The sequence below is a fragment of the Leptinotarsa decemlineata genome, unplaced genomic scaffold (genome assembly GCF_025532065.1).
Source record: "Leptinotarsa decemlineata unplaced genomic scaffold, Ldec_3_MD MMD2_tig00026307_RagTag_RagTag, whole genome shotgun sequence".
Taxonomy (NCBI): Eukaryota; Metazoa; Arthropoda; class Insecta; order Coleoptera; family Chrysomelidae; genus Leptinotarsa; species Leptinotarsa decemlineata.
This window is the reverse complement of record NW_027412681.1, coordinates 9,268,047-9,286,086: the sequence shown is the minus strand read 5'-3', so window position 1 is coordinate 9,286,086 and position 18,040 is coordinate 9,268,047. Positions and strand designations below refer to the sequence as shown.

Below are 18,040 nucleotides of genomic sequence, written 5' to 3'. Positions count from 1 at the left end.
AAGTTCACATACTTGACATGAACTAGGTATGAAATAGCGAGAAATTCAAAATTCAAAATTTATATACTAAAAATTTATAATTTTTATAGAATAGACAACCGGCAGAGGATGTTAGTTAATGTTAATTGAAAACAAAAAGATATCTGTTAAATAAAATTGCAAGAGACATCATAAACTTGTAAATATTTAGAAATGACAAAAAGTTTGAAAATTATTGTTGTGAACCGTTTCCCTAGATACGGGCATGAGATGATGCTAACGAAAAATGTATATATTCAGACATAAGAGAGGTTGAATATATATTTACATAAATGTTGAGTAAATATAAATTTGGAAATAAGTAGCAAACTTGTAGGGGAAATAGTTTTTGAGGTATCAAATTTGGAAATTTGAAGTTACAAAAATGTATAGTTGGTAACTGAGGAAAGTGGAAGATTTTCAACTTTTTCATCAACAAAAGTATTTTTCTCAAAGCGACGAAAGGAAACGCCACGCAAAATTGTTTTTCCCAGAATTAAATTAAAATTTATATAGAAAAATAATACTGGGAAGAAGTGAAAATAATAGTAACTTCTATAACCCATTAAAAACCGAGAAACTCATCAAGAAATTCATTACTTGACGACACACCGTCACAGACGAGAGAAGAATCCGGTGGGAAGACACAATTTTCACTACACAAAATCCACAGAAAAAAAATCAGGTATTTACCTCTTTCCATAACCAGGTGGGGAAGGAAATCCAAATTTTCCCAACCTCACCAGCAAAATTTACCAACTTTTGAAAAAATGAAAGCCGAGGGATTAGTTACTACTATAATATAATAATTTTTTTACTTAGCTATCCAAAGATTGGCTGAATGCTTATGCCCATTAGGGTATGCACAAACAAAAATAAATTTTGCTAATTATAAAAATAATAATGGGAATTATTCTACTTTGGAACAAGGTCCTTGGTCTTCCACCATGTCCACCATGTATAGGAATATTCAATTCAAATGAGAGGAAACAACACTCAAATAATATTGTGCTTATTGTTTACTACTATTATTTTTTCTATCTTCACGGCCCAAAATTTCCCAACTTTTCCAAGTCGAAAATTTGGGAATTTTGTAAAATTGTCACTTCAAAATTTGTAGCCTGTTCAGGACTGTTCTCTTACTTGGGAGAAATTGAACTTTTTTTGAAGTTTTCAAACAACTCAGAATTTCAAAGTATGGGGTCTCCAAGTTATGCATGTTGAGAAATCCCAACCTTTTTCTGGTTTTTTCCCTTTTCTTATCACCTCTCTCTTTCTTTCGTCTCATTTTTATTTTTTCAATTCTTATACATTTTTTACTATTATTTTTGTCTATCTTCACGGCTCAAAATTTCCCAACTTTTTCTCAAGTCGAAAAAGCAGGGGGTAGGCTTCCCCTATCTCCCCCATGGCGACGGCCCTGTATGCATATATAAATGTATAAATAGTTTGTCCAAAAAGGACACTGGACAATTGAATAGGAATGAAAATTCATGAATTTCCATCGAACCAGAAAACTATAAAGTGTCCAGGATAGAATAACTGACATTTCACAAACTGATAATGCGTTCCAAAACTCACATTACTTTTTTCGGTGTAGCAGAGAACAATTTTTAAAGTAATTTGCTGTTCTCATTGGTTAATTGTCACGTTTCGAGGTCTGTTTTTCTTTGCTTTTTTGCAACCAAAACGATCCTTTTTCGGGTCGAATCGTCTTGTGTAATGAAAAGTGGATCCTCTACAACAGAAGACGTTCAGGACAGTGATTGGAAACCCATGAGCCACCCAGACACTTTTCGAAGGCAAAAACTCGCCACAAAAGATTATAGTGGCTGGTGTGATTTACTATAACTTTCTGAAACCATGGCAAACCATTACAGCAGAGTCCTATCGGGAGAAAGTCAACCAAATCTACCAAAAATTGCATCAGAAATTGACTTGTGTTACGTTGGAAAGAGTGCACTGATTCAAATGGGCTTATTTTGAATGAATTAAATGGGCGAAACTTTTGAAACAACCTAATATGTGTGCTGGAAAAGAGTATTTTTTTAAATTATGATTGATTTCGAATCGTATGAATTTTTTTATCCAGAAATCGCTATGAATCTTCTCTCTCAATATTTCTTTTGAATCCATTGGCATTTCACAGTTCTTGGAATCCAGTTGTTAACACTTTATCCGCTTCATAACGTTCATTTCCATTTCAATCATTATGATTCACAGATTTTTTTATATACAAACAAATATGTGAAGTCTACTTGACACAGCTGGAATCTAAATCGCCTAACATTCTTTCGAACAAGACATTGACAGTATGGCGATCATTTGTTCGCTATATAAAACATATCAAGCTTGGTTTTTTAACAGCATCTGGGAGGTATAATCGCTGTAATTGGAGAGGTAATTGCATCAAATTCAATTATTTCATTACTCTCTCGCTATCGCTTTGTCTTGGAATCGTTATAGCGACAAAGAACGTCTCATTTATGCTCTCTAAAGAAAGTTCTCAACTCATGATGGGCTTTGTTATCAATGTCTGAGTGTAGGAACAGGGCCGGATTAACAATTCCAAGTTTATGACTTTCACCATTCAAGCATACTGAATATTCACATAATCTTGGTATGAGTTACCACGTGTTCATGTGACTCATTCACTCACATAGGAAAAATCAGGAATACAGAAACATGATGATTTGTAACCTACCGGCCTGTACCAGGGTAAGTTTGTCGAATGTATCCGCCCGTCGATTGAATTATGACTCTATACATACTTTATACAGACACTACATAGTCTCTACACAGACTTTATACAGACTCTATACAGGCTATATACAGACTGTCTATACATACTCTATCATGACTGTATTATACATTTTCTAGACGTGACCATCGCTAAAACTAATAATAAACATTTTTTTGAAATTTTCCAAAAACCATCTTAAACGAACATCATTATACACAATTCATTTATCAACATCAAGTGGCAGCATACGACAGTATGATTCACAGACTATTGAATATTCCACTCTCAGAATGTTAGGATAGGGCATCAAATTAAAAAGACCAGTATAGGTAGACTCACTTATAATAGGGAGCCCAAGCTGGGATTTCGGGATTTACTAAAGCGCGGCTGATTAATATACAGGGGGATATCTTGTACCCGGTTGAGGACCTCCACCAAATATGAGCCACATATATAAGGCCGCCTGTGAGGGATAATTGATCAGATTAGTGAAAAAAAATGATCATCAGAAATTCTCGGGCGCGTCAGATTAAGGTAGGGTGAGTTAATTACCTGATAAAAAGTGTATATTCCAGTAATCTGACAATTTGAGAGTGACGTAAAGAAAGGGGAGGGCAGCAAAGTTGTAAAAAAATAATTTTAATTTCGACATTCTCGAGCGTAGCCAATTTTTTTTCATTTTGAATGAAATGATTCAAGGATAACGAAAAATATATAATCTGACGATTTCCGCAAGCCGAAATAACAAAAATTCGTCGATAAGTTTTAATGCGTGCAGCTGTGTGATACCTATATTTCCTCTCCGAGTTTCTATTCCTCTCTTCTGTATTCACTTTTTCTCCATCTATTACTCTCTCACTCCGTCCCCACTCTGAATTCTGTTGCCATGACGCCATCACAGCTGATCACAGAGACTCTTTCGTGATGAAGATGAAGATGATGCTCAATTAATCAATTAATTGATGGATGTAGCCGTTACTACGTGGTAGGAAATCATAATGAAGAAAGGAGAAATTAAACTTTCTATATTTTTTACCACTTTTATTTGTAACTAACGTTCCGTCCTATAAGGACATTTTCAAACTTATACAATATATAAGGACATTTCCAAACTTATACAATACTAGTTGTTGCCTGCGGCTTCACCCGCGTAGAATTTGATAGTTGTAGTACTAATTAGTACTATGTTGCTGTATCGCTGCTATTCCAATGTTTTGAAATAATCAGAATCAACGAACTTAGGCGTGCGCAGCGTTATGAAACAGTGCTTTCAAAAAATTATTCTTCAGCGCCATCTAGTGGCGAGTTACAGAAAAATTGATAGCCTAAAAACCTTCTCTATGAAAAATTACTTATACATGTCGAGTTTCATCACGATCGGTCGAGCGATGTAGAAGTTTATCACTTACCAACCAACCAACCAACAAACATCCATTTTTATATATTAGATATAAGTTTGAAAATGTCCATTTAGGACCAAACTGCAGTAACGTTAGTTACAAATAAAAGTGGTATAAAACATAAAAAGTTTCATTCATCATTTCTTCAAATTAATCAATTGATTATAAAAAAATTTTTTTTTGAGCATTTTCTCTTCTACTTAAAAAACAAACACTTATTTATTTGCATGCTATTTCCTGAGCTTTTCAATTAATTGAGTTCGAAGAATTGAAAAAAAAATTAAAAAAATATTGTTTTTGTCAGATTAAGCGAATTCCTCTAGATAATCGTCAGATTATGAGACAGCACGTCTAAAACATAAAGATGACCCATATATATATCTTGATTTGACGCGCATGAGTATTTCAAAATGGCGAATTTTTTTGCAGATTATAATAATGTCCGCGAGTTTGGGTCAGATCGAAATCGTCAGATTATTGAATGAGAGCTTTTTTTTGTTGCACTCAACACCCCCTTAGAAAATCTGACGCGCTCGATTAAATTTTATTTCTGTTCACTTTTAACCTTTACGTACAACCACACACATCATGCAAACGATTAGACTAACATGCCAACATTATTGAAAATACGTAGGTCATTGATGCTATCAATATCTGACGCGCTCGAGTATGTCCATGCGACAGTAGTTTTTTACATATTTAAAAATCTATAGCCGCTTTCCCCACCGATGAAAAGGTATATATTATATAACATTTTTTCCTTCTTATCATCTAAGCTTTGCAACCTAATATGTCTCAATGACGCTCGAGTAAATCCCCATTTTGCAACGTGGGCTCCCCTGCTATTATATTCAGTTATACGCTATCTATATGAATGCTCAGAATCAACATATCCGCAACGTTTCCATTATATAGTTATATTAGAATACAGGGTCATTCCTATTTAATGTTTTATTGATAAACCCAATACTCCCACTCAAAAAATATCAAATTGAAATCATTCTTAAGGGCCATTTTTATTTCTGGAAACTTTGGTCCTGATTTGTCATTCAGTTGTCGGAATATATTTTAGTATACTAATATAGATGAAACTTTACATAGATACAGCTTATACATCAGAATAACATATGGGCTACAATTTACAAAGGTTTTGTGTAATTTTGGTCATAATATAACGGTAAGTATCAAGTAAGTTGGAAAAATTCTGGCTCCCTGAGAGCTATCTAGGTGTGCGCTGCCTATACCGTTGGATACCGTTACATGCAGATAATGTACCGTAAGATTGTTTATCTTAAATAGTTCTGAATAAAAGTCCGCAATAGCATATATCTACCTCTTACTATTAAGTAGCCACTATATGCAAAATACTGACCCATAAATACAATTAAATTGGATACATTTTAGAATATTTGTCAAATTATTATAAAAATTGATACAATTGTCGTTTTAAGTATTTAGTATAGATAAACTTTCATACAAAGTAATTTGGACGAATCGTTTAATCGATAAGATTAACTTGACGCAACGCAGTAAGCGTCGGTCTAAGCAATGAATCGCCATCGTCGAGAAGGCGGGCAGACGCATGGAGGCAGACGTCGTTGAGGGTTGTGTTAGTCTTGCGAATTTCTTTATAGGTAACATAATTCGATTACTTAGTGCCGTTTTTTCAGTTACTGTATTTTTAAAATAGAAATATACATTGTCGGCTGTTGCCTGCTCTTATATTAACGTACAGCCGAAGTTACTGAACCTATAATCTTGAAATGTAGAGGTAGATTCTTTGTATAGCGTAATAAGCATCAAAAAAGGGAATCAGGAATGTCGACCCCCAAGAAGAAAACAAGGGGTTCAAAGATTTTATTGAAGTTCGTCAGTTTTGAAGTTGGATAACCTGAAATTTTGGGTTAATAAAAAATATAGTAACTATTTGTTTAAAATGGTCTCTCACGAAACTTAATGTGAGCTGTTGGCCGCGGCTTCGCCCGCGTAGAATTTGGCTAGTATTATGTAGACTGAAAATCCAATTTCAAAACAATATATTCACTCCTCGAATACTTATAATACTAGTGAAGACGAGTGATCAATCTAGTTGGTAATTCATATACGAGGGTATTCAGGAAAGTTTCGGACCTAACAAAGATACAAGTAATTTTTTCAGAAACTTCATTTTAATTTTCCAACATAGTTTTCTTTCAACTCTACACACTCCTTCCAACGATGCTCCCATCTCTGTAACCCTTCCAAATAGTACTCGGCGTTATTTTCTGAAAAATAATTGTTCACGAAGGTGATTGCCTTCTCATTTGATGAAAATATCTGTCCTCCGGGGGTAATTTCCTGATGAAGGGAATAAAAAGAAGTCGCTTGGGGTTAGATCTGGTGAGTAAGGCGGATGGTCGAGCAGTTCAAACCGTAGTTCGTGGATTTCTGCCATGACAACCGCTGAGGAGTGAGATGGTGCGTTGTCTTGGTGAAACAGGATTTTCTTTTTCGGCAAAAGTGGCTGTTTTTCTGCAAGTTCTGCCTTCAACTTATCAAGTAATGGTTTTTCTTTTTGAAGATAATCGTTTGAAATAACCCAATGACTCTACTAAAAATCAGTCACTTTCCCAGCCGAATTAACAGTTTTTGTTTTTTTTGGAGCCGGTTTTCCTCTTGCAGTCCAATGTTGGGGCATATGATGGTGTATCCAAGTTTCATCTTCAGTGATTATTCGGCGTTAAAACGTGGATGTTCATTCGAACATGTTTTTGGTCAAACGTGAGCAAACGCGGCACCCGACGCACCTTGATTCGATGTTTACGTCGGTAGTTGCAGTTTATGGACGTCCCGAACGTTCATCGTCACCCAAGCTCTTATGGCCATGTTTAAATTCAGCTGCCCAAAAATTCACTGCGGTAAATTAAGGTGCAGAGCCTCCATACACAAAATCTAACTCATCCTTGATTTGCGTAGGCATATTGCCTTTCAGAAACGAATTTTCAATGACAGCTCCATACTCGATTCTGCCCATTTTCAAAGAAACACTCACACAAGCGACTGTTACATAACAAATGCGCGTCCCATGAAACTTTGGTAACTAACTGTCAACAGATGAACAACAAAACTCACTAGCTTTTATTTACGAGTGCTGCTATCTTCCTGTTCAGACCAGTCTGTATCTGTATCTGCAGAGTAGGAAGGGTGAGTGTAGACCCACAGCACTTAGGCCACTTGTGACCCATTGTATATCCTCCCAAGGAGTTGTCCTCCTAGGTCATCGTCCATCCTGTCCTTTCTAGGAAGTTGGACATATCACTAGGAGACATCTCCTTTATATTGGCAGGTGTAGGCCAAGACTCACCGAACACACACTCTCTTTGGCAACCTTGAGGTGTCTCATGGTGGCCTCCATGAGGGTTTTGGAAGGTGCAGTGACCTTACTGTCATTGCGCGGCTTCTTCAACTTTCTTTAGGTTCCCTCCCTGAAGATGCACCAGTGAGAGAGCTTTCCTACAGGGGCAGCCGGTTCCTTGCCTTTATTCAAGGCGGAGCTCTTGGCGCCCGTCGCAGGAAGTGCCCTTGCTGTTGGGGGTGAAGTTGGGGAGAAGGCGGGTGCACTTATAGTTACTGCCACTCCTGCCTCTTTGGCTCTCTTTCTCCTTTTGGCCTCGGCGCCGCAAATGCGCTTACGCCTTGGTGTTTGTATCACATCACGAAGTGACCTGCTATGTCCAGCCTCATTCCAAGCAGTAGATTGGGGTGGACATTTCTGTTCATCCCCAGCCACCGCCTTAGATTGAGGTGAGCACTTCTGTCCAGCCTCGGGATTGGTTTTTGTTGTTTCTGTTTTCGTGTTTGTTTCATTCATCTGTATTCCCACGAGTAGCACGGGAAGAGTTAGTCACCTCTGGCAGAGCCCCGCATTACCAGAGATAGGCTGATCACAATGAGGTTTCTTTCGACCAATTTCCCAAGGGGATCATTCATAACCGCATATCCCCCCGCTTTCATTCAGTTGTCGGCACGATTCCTTACACCTTAGCTTTGGTAGACTGGTCCACGGTGGCATGTTTTGCAAAGACTTTTGGAGAGTTTTAATTCCCCTCACCCGTAGGCGTATTGCCTTTCAAAAACAAATTTTCAATGACAGGTCGATACTCGATTCTGCCCATTTTCATAGAAACACTCACATCAATTCACTTAAACGACTGTTACATAACATATCTGCGTCTAAAATGGCTGAAACTTTGTTTACTAACTTTCAACAGATAAACAACGAAACTCACTAGCTTTTATTCATGAGTGCTGCTACCTTCATGTTCAGACCACTTTTGTATAATGATTAAACAATCGTTGTGATCACAATTGAATTTTGAATATAAAATCGGCAAGTCAGTACGTTTTTGTGGAGCAATTCCGCATTTTTTTATAATAACTCTATTTCTTTTTTGTTTGGCCAACCTGTAGGATGAAATATTCCACTTGGCACCCAGTCAACACCACTCGCTGTTATCTAATGATCCATTAAATTCTCTGATATTGAATCAAAAAATTATTTTAGGATTACCCGAAAGTTTTTTATACAATTCAAAGCTTTCAATTATCTTTGTTGGTCTCGTGACGAGTAAGAAATAAATGTTAATTCTAATTTATAACGTTTGCCGGCGCAAGTTCAGCCAGTTCTATTAATAAAAATACCGATTATAATTAGGTCACCAGTAATGTCTGGTTTTGAAATTATTCTGGAACTCAATTTCGTAGTCTGTTTTGGAACACATCTTGGGGAATTCATTGAAAAGTAATCCATCTGGTTTCGAATTAGTGTACATGTAGAGAAATACTTCTCTTTCACTATCAATCAGATTGTATACATTCTCGAACCATCAGTCCACCCTCTCGCAACTATGTCGTAAGTGTCATACCAAGTTTCGTCCAAATAGAAAATTTGCCGTTGTTCTTGTCTATATTCAGTTATTTGTTCTAAGTATTTGTTACGTGCTTTCCATAACTGCTTGACGTTTGTTTATTATTTTAAATTTAAATCCTAATTTCTCTATCCAATTCTGAAGAGTTTTGTCACAGCAGCTCACGTTATGACGGAAAGTATTCAATTTCTTCCCTATGATTTCAGTTGTAGGAATCTCATTGCTTTTGTAACAGTCGTATATTGTTTTTTCAATGATTTTATTAGATGAACATCTTAAGGTTTTAGTAATCTCGTATCACATGACGTCTTGCGTTCATAAGGTTTGTTTATGACTATTGTACGTACAGTTGAGAAAGAAATTTGGGTCCAATCTGATGTTGCTTGTGATAGTTTGTTTCTCTAGAAACCAAACTTGAGATGTAGATTCTTATATACATTGAAACATACTCTCTGTGTTTCAATATTCAAATGCACCCGAATCTTATTCACTGGTATCTCTTTTTCGCATTGTTCACCATCGCTATTGGAATCACTACACAGGAAAAGTCTGCGTTGTTATCACACTCGTTATTACTATTAGAACTTGTCCAAGGACGTCACTTCTTTAACAGGTAACAAAAATTTTGAGTAATTATAACTGCACCAATATCGAATTTCAACACTCAAATCGCGATCAGTTCCTGAACTGAACATTGACAACACGACGGCTCGCATTCTATTTGTCACCGTAACATTAGTTCGAAATTTAATTTTATGACTTGGTTAGTAAAAATCATCCCATACGAACCGCCAATTCTTCAGTCCACGTGGACTAGTCAGCAGCGGCTTTATTTCTTCGTATTTGTTTTTTTGGCCTTTGAGGGCACTGACACTTTAAGTATTCACAATACCAGTTACTTCGGCTATACTGTAACAATACTACTGGTTCTTAACAACACCATCGTATAAAATTTGCAAATTCTTGATGAATACCATTAGAAACTACCACTAATTCTCATTTTCATTCAAAATTGAAAACTCGCAGGAACTAACAAAAAAACATATCCAATGTTCACCTTCCACCCAATTTCAAACTGGTTTCGTTCGACGTCACAAAGTCATTCCCAAACATTCGTTCAGAAGATTTGTACAAACTCATAGATGAAATACTATCAGAAAATCATATGAACCCATTATTGCATTCTGATATCATCTCACTATTATTAGTGTGTCTTGACCAAATTTTTTTTAATTCAATAACACAAGATATAACAACAAAGAAGGCCTGGTGATTGGTTATTCTCCGAGCCGTCTCCTTGCTGAAATGTTTATGGACAACTTCTTCAGCAACATACAATTTTTCAAAGCTGTATACATTGATATAGGTATGCTGACGATTTTATAGTCTGCTTCACACGATCACATCAATAATTACAGTCATTTTTTCAATACATAAATTCAAATACATAAAATTAAAAATAGAAATAGAAACTTTCTGCTGAAACAGGAATTCCTCCTATGAAATATAGAAGAAAACAACTCCTCTCGAATTACACTGTTAACATTTTACCTTAGCCTAAACACCCTGATTACCTAACATTCAATGAAGACACTGAGGACGTTTACGAAGGTCGACTCACATTAACAAGACCAGCTCAAAAGAGGTTCAAAGAAACACTGAACCTTACTCAGTATACAGGTCCAGCCATTTATACCTACCATCCTGAAGTAATTTTTCCTTGGGAATTGGAGAAAGTAAGAGTCAATCTTCAACTCAGCCATACTGCAAGAGATGGTAATCAAGATGTCTTGAGGGCAGAATTCAACAAACTCCTCTCGACGTAGGTGAATTCATAATTATTTACACAGATGGATCAAAAACCCAAGAAGATACTGGATGTGAATCCACTAGTCGAGGTTCGACTCACAGTTGGAGATTACAGACATGAATAAGTATTTTCACAGCCGAATTATACGTTATCGTACCAGAAACCTACTTTGGTCAATAACATAATGTACTTGTGATACACTGTTTAAAACCTTTGGTGTAGTAATGAATATTACCCAACACCAAACCGTTATTTTTCACACCAAGTGATCATCTTCCAGAGGAAGACCAAACCGAGTTTATTTTTCATCTTGAAGATGATCACTTGGTGATTAAAACACGTGTCGAAGTGTTTAAAATAACGATTTTGTGTTGGGAATAAACTCTAGTAATATTTATTCCATAATGAGATGAAATTTATCATCTGTACGGACTCCTCAAGCTCACTACACGCACTAGAAAATCCATTTAATAAAGATCCACTAGTACAAACTATATTGGCATTAATACACTGGACGAATAGGAATGAAAAGCATATTGAATTTGCATGGACTCCTTGTCAAAGATTCTCGGTTAATGAACTAGCAGATCGAAACACATGATGTTTCTAATATTTCTATCCGACCGGCAGACGTAAAAGATTTTTTATGAAGAAGTTATGGGATTATGGCAAACTGAATGGGATAGAAAAGATACAAAATTGAAACAGGTGAAGCCAAAAATTACACCCTGTAGGCATTCTATTCCACAGACACGAAGAGGGCAAACTGTGATCACACGTGATCACCTAATAAACATAGGCCTAACAGTCGAAGTAACCTGAAATGTGAATAGTTAAAGCTATCGGCATCTCAAAGGCCAAAAAAAACAATACAGAGAAATATTGCCGCTACCAACTAGTCCACGTGGACTGAAGAATTGGCGGTTCGTATTGGATAGTTTTCACTAACCGAGTTTCATGACTGGCTGAAGAGTCATAAAATTAAATTTGTCATTTTACGGTGACGAATAGAATGTGGGGATGAGTATCGCCGCTGTATCGTCAATGTTCAGTTTAGGAACTGATCGCGATATGAGTGTTGAAATTAGATATTGGTGCAGTTATAATTACTTAAAATGTTTGTTATCTGTCTAAAATGAAGCGTCCTTGGACAAGTAATAATAGTAATAACAAGTGTGATAACAACACAAACTTTTTCCTGTGTAGTGATTCCAATAGCGATGGTGAACAATGCGAAAAAGAGATACCAGTGAATAAGATTCTGATGCATTTGAATATTGAAATACAGAGAGTATGTTTCAATGTATATAAGAGTCTACATCCCAAGTTTGGTTTCGATAAAAACAAACTATCATAACATCAGATTGGGCCCCCATATATAAATATCATTCGACAAAAAATAATGAAAAAAAAATATACCCGAAACGATCTCAGTTATTTATAATATTGTAGGTGAAGAACCAAAATGGATCTTGCTTCTTACCTTCTACTAGAGATCCTATATCAATCAGATCCTATTTCTATGACACAATTTCTTGACTATCACTATTGCAGAAAGGCCACTTTCTATACAAGACATCAATGTATTTGTTTGCTATACAAAACTGGAACAATTATTTGGTACTGTTGATTGAAATCATCAATCCATAATATTTTGTTCAGGAACCCATGTAATTTTTATTGAATTGTCATCAATCATACCTATCAATCATCGTTTTTATTCCAACTACCAATCACTTTATATTATGAAGTCAATGACAATGTGAACATACATTAGCGGTCATAATAATTTGAGGCTGAAGCAGATCAACACAGGCATCAATTATTTTTATAACGAGTTTGTTTGTATAACACATGGTCGTCGTTGTATAGACAGATGAAGGGACTAATGTTAAGAAAGATTCGAGGAATTTTTATAGTGAAACCATTTGTTTCCAACGTAAACCTAATTTTTATACAGGGTATCGATGTGAAAACTTCCCACCCTTAATATCTTCCTTCCAATAAACAATGGAATCGAAAAAACAGGTCAATTTTATTGTCAAGGTGGGCACTTTCAAAGAATATTCATAGCCCTCGTGGTTCAACCCCCTAGGAAAGAGACTCAGTATTTTTTGATGAGCATCTAGAAAACACTCACATATACAGGAAAATCATCAGATAGAATGAAAAAAATAGTAACAAAAGAAAACATTGAAATAGCATATGAGACTGGTAACCATTGGATAGACATTAGAAGAAGAACAAGTCAAAAAGGGACGAAGACAACAAGGCAGGGGTCCACAAACTACCATGTGGATCGATTATTTTTATAACAGGTTTGTTTGTATAACACATGGTCGTCGTTGTATAGATAGATGAAGGGACTAATGTTAACAAAGCTTCGAGAAATGTTTATGGCGATACCGTTTGTTTTCAACGCAAACATAATTTTTATACAGGGTGTCAATTTGAAAACTTCCTACCGAAGGGTTGTACCTTCCAATCCTTTATTAGGGGTAACATTCATATCAAAAAGTAGTCTAAAAGTAAAATGTGGATAGTAGTGAAGTTGCCGCCCTTTTTTGCTACTTCAGCTGTAAAATGTTCTGTTTTCAGGCAAAACATTGGTTCGCAAATTTGAACGATGTAGTATTGTGCATACTGTTGTACCTGTTGTGCATTTAGTGACTACTTTAATGAGTGTATAAAAGTGTAAAACTGGTTTCAGTTCTTCAAGACAAAATTGAAATGATTGTGATTTATAGAGAAGTTGGAAAGTGCGCTCGAATGGCGGCATGTTTTTTAACGAAATACATCTAAATTGTAATGTGAGTCACCGGTATGTGCTTGATTTGGTGACTAAGTTTTACAAAACTGGTGCAGTGATAAATTAAAAAAGAAATAACCGCAGAGTACTGATTCAGTATCAGAACAGGCGAGACTGTAAGCAAATCATTGAAAATGCATACATTTCATACTTATGAAATGCAGATTCTTCAGGAGCTCCAAGAGGATGATAATGAAAGTTGCTGAGGTGTATACGATTTTCTGGTTCGAAACACTGTTCGAAGCTTTTGAGAAGAGGCTTTTGCAATTCCAACGACATGATTGTGTCAAGACATATTGGTGTCCATTTTGACCCCCAACAAACTTTTGTATTTTTGGGTGCCATCGGCATCGACTGCATTGGCCATTAGCCTCGTGTTCTAGGTTACCAATGTTAATACCTCTTTGAGTCACCTAGGGAGAATCGTGGCTATTCGTCAGCCATGTAACGTTGCAGAATCATCCTAGCTTCAACTAGATAAATTCTCTCGAGAAAAATATCTGTTCGAGGTTGGGATCGAACTCACGACCTTCCGTTCGTGAGTCGGGCGCGCTACCACTACGCCAATTCATCAGCAAACTCATCGAATCAGAAAGCAGAATTCTTTGTCCTGACAATATTTAATCCGGTTCGAAGTTGTATTGAGTAGCACTGAAGAGATCTTTGAAACCTCATCTCAAATCTTTTTGAACTGAGAGAGCAATTAGTAAGTTATGTGACTAGCATTAATTCCCTCAGCAACTGTCGAAAACACTTCCATACCAGAACAAAAATTCTGTCTTTCAACGCGCTTTCCACATTTCGTGATGATGCTAATTTGGTTGACAAAATATGTGTCGAAAGACAGTATTTGTATTCTGGAATAAGTATGGTGTTTTCGATAGATTCATTGTACGTCAGATGTTCCAAGTCTATCTATCAAACTTAGCAACTGATAAATTTCGATATAACCTGTATGAAACTCAGATAAATCTAAATAGTATTTGAAATGTTACTTGCTTTATATTGATTATATTGATCTAACGATAAATGTTACAATAAGTTGTTTAGCCACGAAAAGAGACACACATTTCAACTAGGACTGGTCCCAGTATTGAACTTTGAGTCATCCCTACATTGTAGCACTCCTGTAACAATGGTGCTCCCTGCTGATGCTAATGTGGTTAGCGAAACGCGCGTTAAAAGACAGTATTTTAATTCTGGTGGGTGCAAAGTGTTTCCAAAAGATTCCTTCCACACCAGAGGTTTTAATTCTACCAATCAAACTTAGCATAACTTGTGTTAAAATCAAGTAATTGGATTGTTACTTAGTTCAATAACGTAGTACTATATGAAACGAAAGAAATGAAACGATTTTATTAGTAGACACGAGAGAAGATAAACATACATCTGAACTAGGACTAGCCCCAGTGATGAACCTTGAGTCATCCCTACCTTGTAGCGCTCCTGGAACGATGATGCGCCCCGGGGCCCACCGTCATTGGCCTGCCTCTCTCTTCCAGCATCGGACTGCCCAGATCCTCGTCCCTATAATACGGCGAGGAATGGTACCCGTACCCGTGCTCTGGAGAATTATTGCCCGACCTCGTTTGTCTCAGCGGCTTGCGACCGATGGGGCTGCCACTAGGATAAGCCCTGCTGGGGGAGCGGTCCACCGTCGGTAGTCTCACGCCCCGCGGGGATCGGGTGCCCCCCACGTACGCGTCGCGGGACATTTCATGGCATTTTACAGCATCTCATGTCATCGTCTCACTCACGGGGGCGCAGCAGAAGATGTCCGCCTGGCTTCACTCACTCACAAGCTCACCGAACACTGGACTGATCAATGAATCGGGTGTAGCGTAAAGAGGCGCGCGCAGAACACACGCGACTCCTACACGCAGCCAGGGGCGTGCAACGAGGTGAATGTGGGCGATCGGAGAGCGGGGTTTTGAGACAAGGGTGGATCACAGGGATTTTTCGCGATGTGGCCGCAAGATATATTCTTGTGGAAACACGTTTTCCACCATCTGCGATATTTTCATAAACTGGGGTAAGTCAATTCGACAAGTATGTATGTAATAGGATAATTTTTTCTTTAAAAAAACAATTGTATTTTTGCGACGTTTCGAATTTAATCAAATTCTTCTTCAGGGCTCTGTAACAATGAATTTTCATAAATATACCTTCAACAAAACTTATACGATTATTATTGTTTCAATTTCACAAGAAATAATGAGATCTTAATTGAAATACTCACCAAGAAGTAGTTTTTTTGTGTTAATAATGATACAATTTTGAAAACCATCAGACATATTATCATTATCATTACATATTTGAAAAATAAAAATAAAAAACAGCAAATTTCCGAAACAACACCAACACGAAACGACATGCAAAATTACGTTCCAAGTGTATTTTCTCGAAACAAAAAAGGTAAAACACTATAAAAAATCCAATCCAATATTGTGTTCAAATTGAATTGTGGGAGCTGTCACAAATGATATGTTGTTCAAACTGGACGGTATCTTGAAACACGAGTTTCAGAACACATGGGGGACTCTAAGAAATTGAATATGAAAAACCCCACAGGTTTCGTAAAACATGAAGAAAAATATGGACACATTTTTGATTTTGATCATCCAACTGTTCTAGATGTTCAACCATATTTATCCAAAATACTTTTGAGCGAAATGATACATATCATCAAATACGAGAGTGTTAACACTAGAAAAGATGTAGATTGCCTCAATACTGCATATTTCAATTTGATACGTGAAATACCTGAATAATTAACACTTTTTTTCATTATTCATTTTTCTGCCATTGATTTAAAAACATACACCACCTTATCAGAATAACAGATAAATCCATTCATTTGTTTCATGTCGTTTTGTGTTGGTGTTGTCTCGGAAATTTGTTGTTGCAATGTTTTTAATTTTTCAAATATGTATCCAGTATGTCTGATGGTTTTTAAAATAGTTTTATTATCAACACGAAAAAACTACTTTTCGGTGAGTAATTTAATTAAGAACTGATTATTTCTCGTGAAATTGAAACGATAACAATCGTATAAGTTTTGTGGAAGGTATATGTATGAAAATTCATTGTTACAGAGCCCTGAAGAAGAATTTAATTGAATTCGAAACGTCGGCAAAAATACAATTGTTTTTTTTTTTTAAAAATGATCCTGTTACCCAATTAACCCCTTTTCCAAAAGAATTATTGGATCACTAAGCTAGTTAACTGCAGGTATGTAATATTGAAACTGTAATATTTTGGCACATGACAATTCATCAGGCTTTCAAGTAAATATACAAACATTTCATAGGTGTATATAAGAAGTATTTTCAGAAAATAACGAAAATTTTCAAGTTTCACAGGTTTGGATAAGTCGATTATAATTTTTTTTATTTTGGTATATATGCCCCTGTTGTATTATGAAATTTTCGGTTGAAACTAATTGATACAGTTCATTGTATGATTTTCACTATAAAGGATTTTGCAAAAACCTCGACACGTGTTTCGCTGTACAATAGCTTTCTCAAAGGTAAACTAAAAGTTACTTCTAAAAACAACTATTTCATTCTCTAACATATCACCTACTTGTATGCCTACTTTCCAATGAATGAATCTACCTGAAAAGGTCAGGTATGAATTCATTAACTATATGAATGAATTGAATTTTTCTAAAGTACCGTAAATTCACTTACCTGGAAATAAATAGATTCATTAATGTCAAATTATTCAGTTCAGTTTGATCGTTTATAGGATTTAAGAGTTTTTGAATTCGTTCATTTCCATATTCTCCAACAGGTTGAATTCAAACCTTTCTTCTGGAAATGGAGGAGCTTGAATTCATGGTTGAACTCATGTTTTTGTTCTTTTTTGTTTGTTATTCTTAATGTGCATGCCGGAGTTGTTGGTTTTGAGAGCAATATTTACACTTATGTTGTCCGGAAATAATGAAATATTTGTAGTGGGTGGGCCTAACATTGAGAATAACAAAGAAGAAAAATCGTAGGCATACAAGTAGGTGATATGTTAGAGTTTAAAATAGTCGTAATTCAAAAGTTACTTTCAGTTTACGCTTGAGGAAGCTATTGTATAGCGAAACACGTGTCGCGGTTTTTGTAAAACCCTTTATAGTGAAAATCATACAATAAACTGTATTGACTTGTATTTTTTCAACAAGTATCGGCCAGTTCTATTTTTGAGTTGTATTTGGGCTGTATTCCATTTGTTCACTTTGTCTGAAGCAACTACTGAAGTTGAATGATTTTTCAAAGCTCGGCAATTTTCGTTTGTTAAAACAAATGGATCAAAGAATTTGTATAAAATTTTGGAGAACGGGAAAATAAACAGTAATTGAGT

General features: G+C 36.1%; 1 protein-coding gene across 1 annotated transcript in view; it reads right to left on the bottom strand.

The window, feature by feature from the left end:
- The window catches only part of brp (ELKS/RAB6-interacting/CAST family member bruchpilot), a 182,703-nt gene extending 167,207 nt beyond the window's left edge, over nt 1-15,496 (bottom strand). The window contains 1 exon segment of the mRNA XM_074180862.1: nt 15,122-15,496. Coding sequence (XP_074036963.1) covers nt 15,122-15,402 — 281 coding nt within the window. The 5' untranslated portion in view covers nt 15,403-15,496.
- Between the last annotated feature and the right edge of the window lie 2,544 nt (nt 15,497-18,040).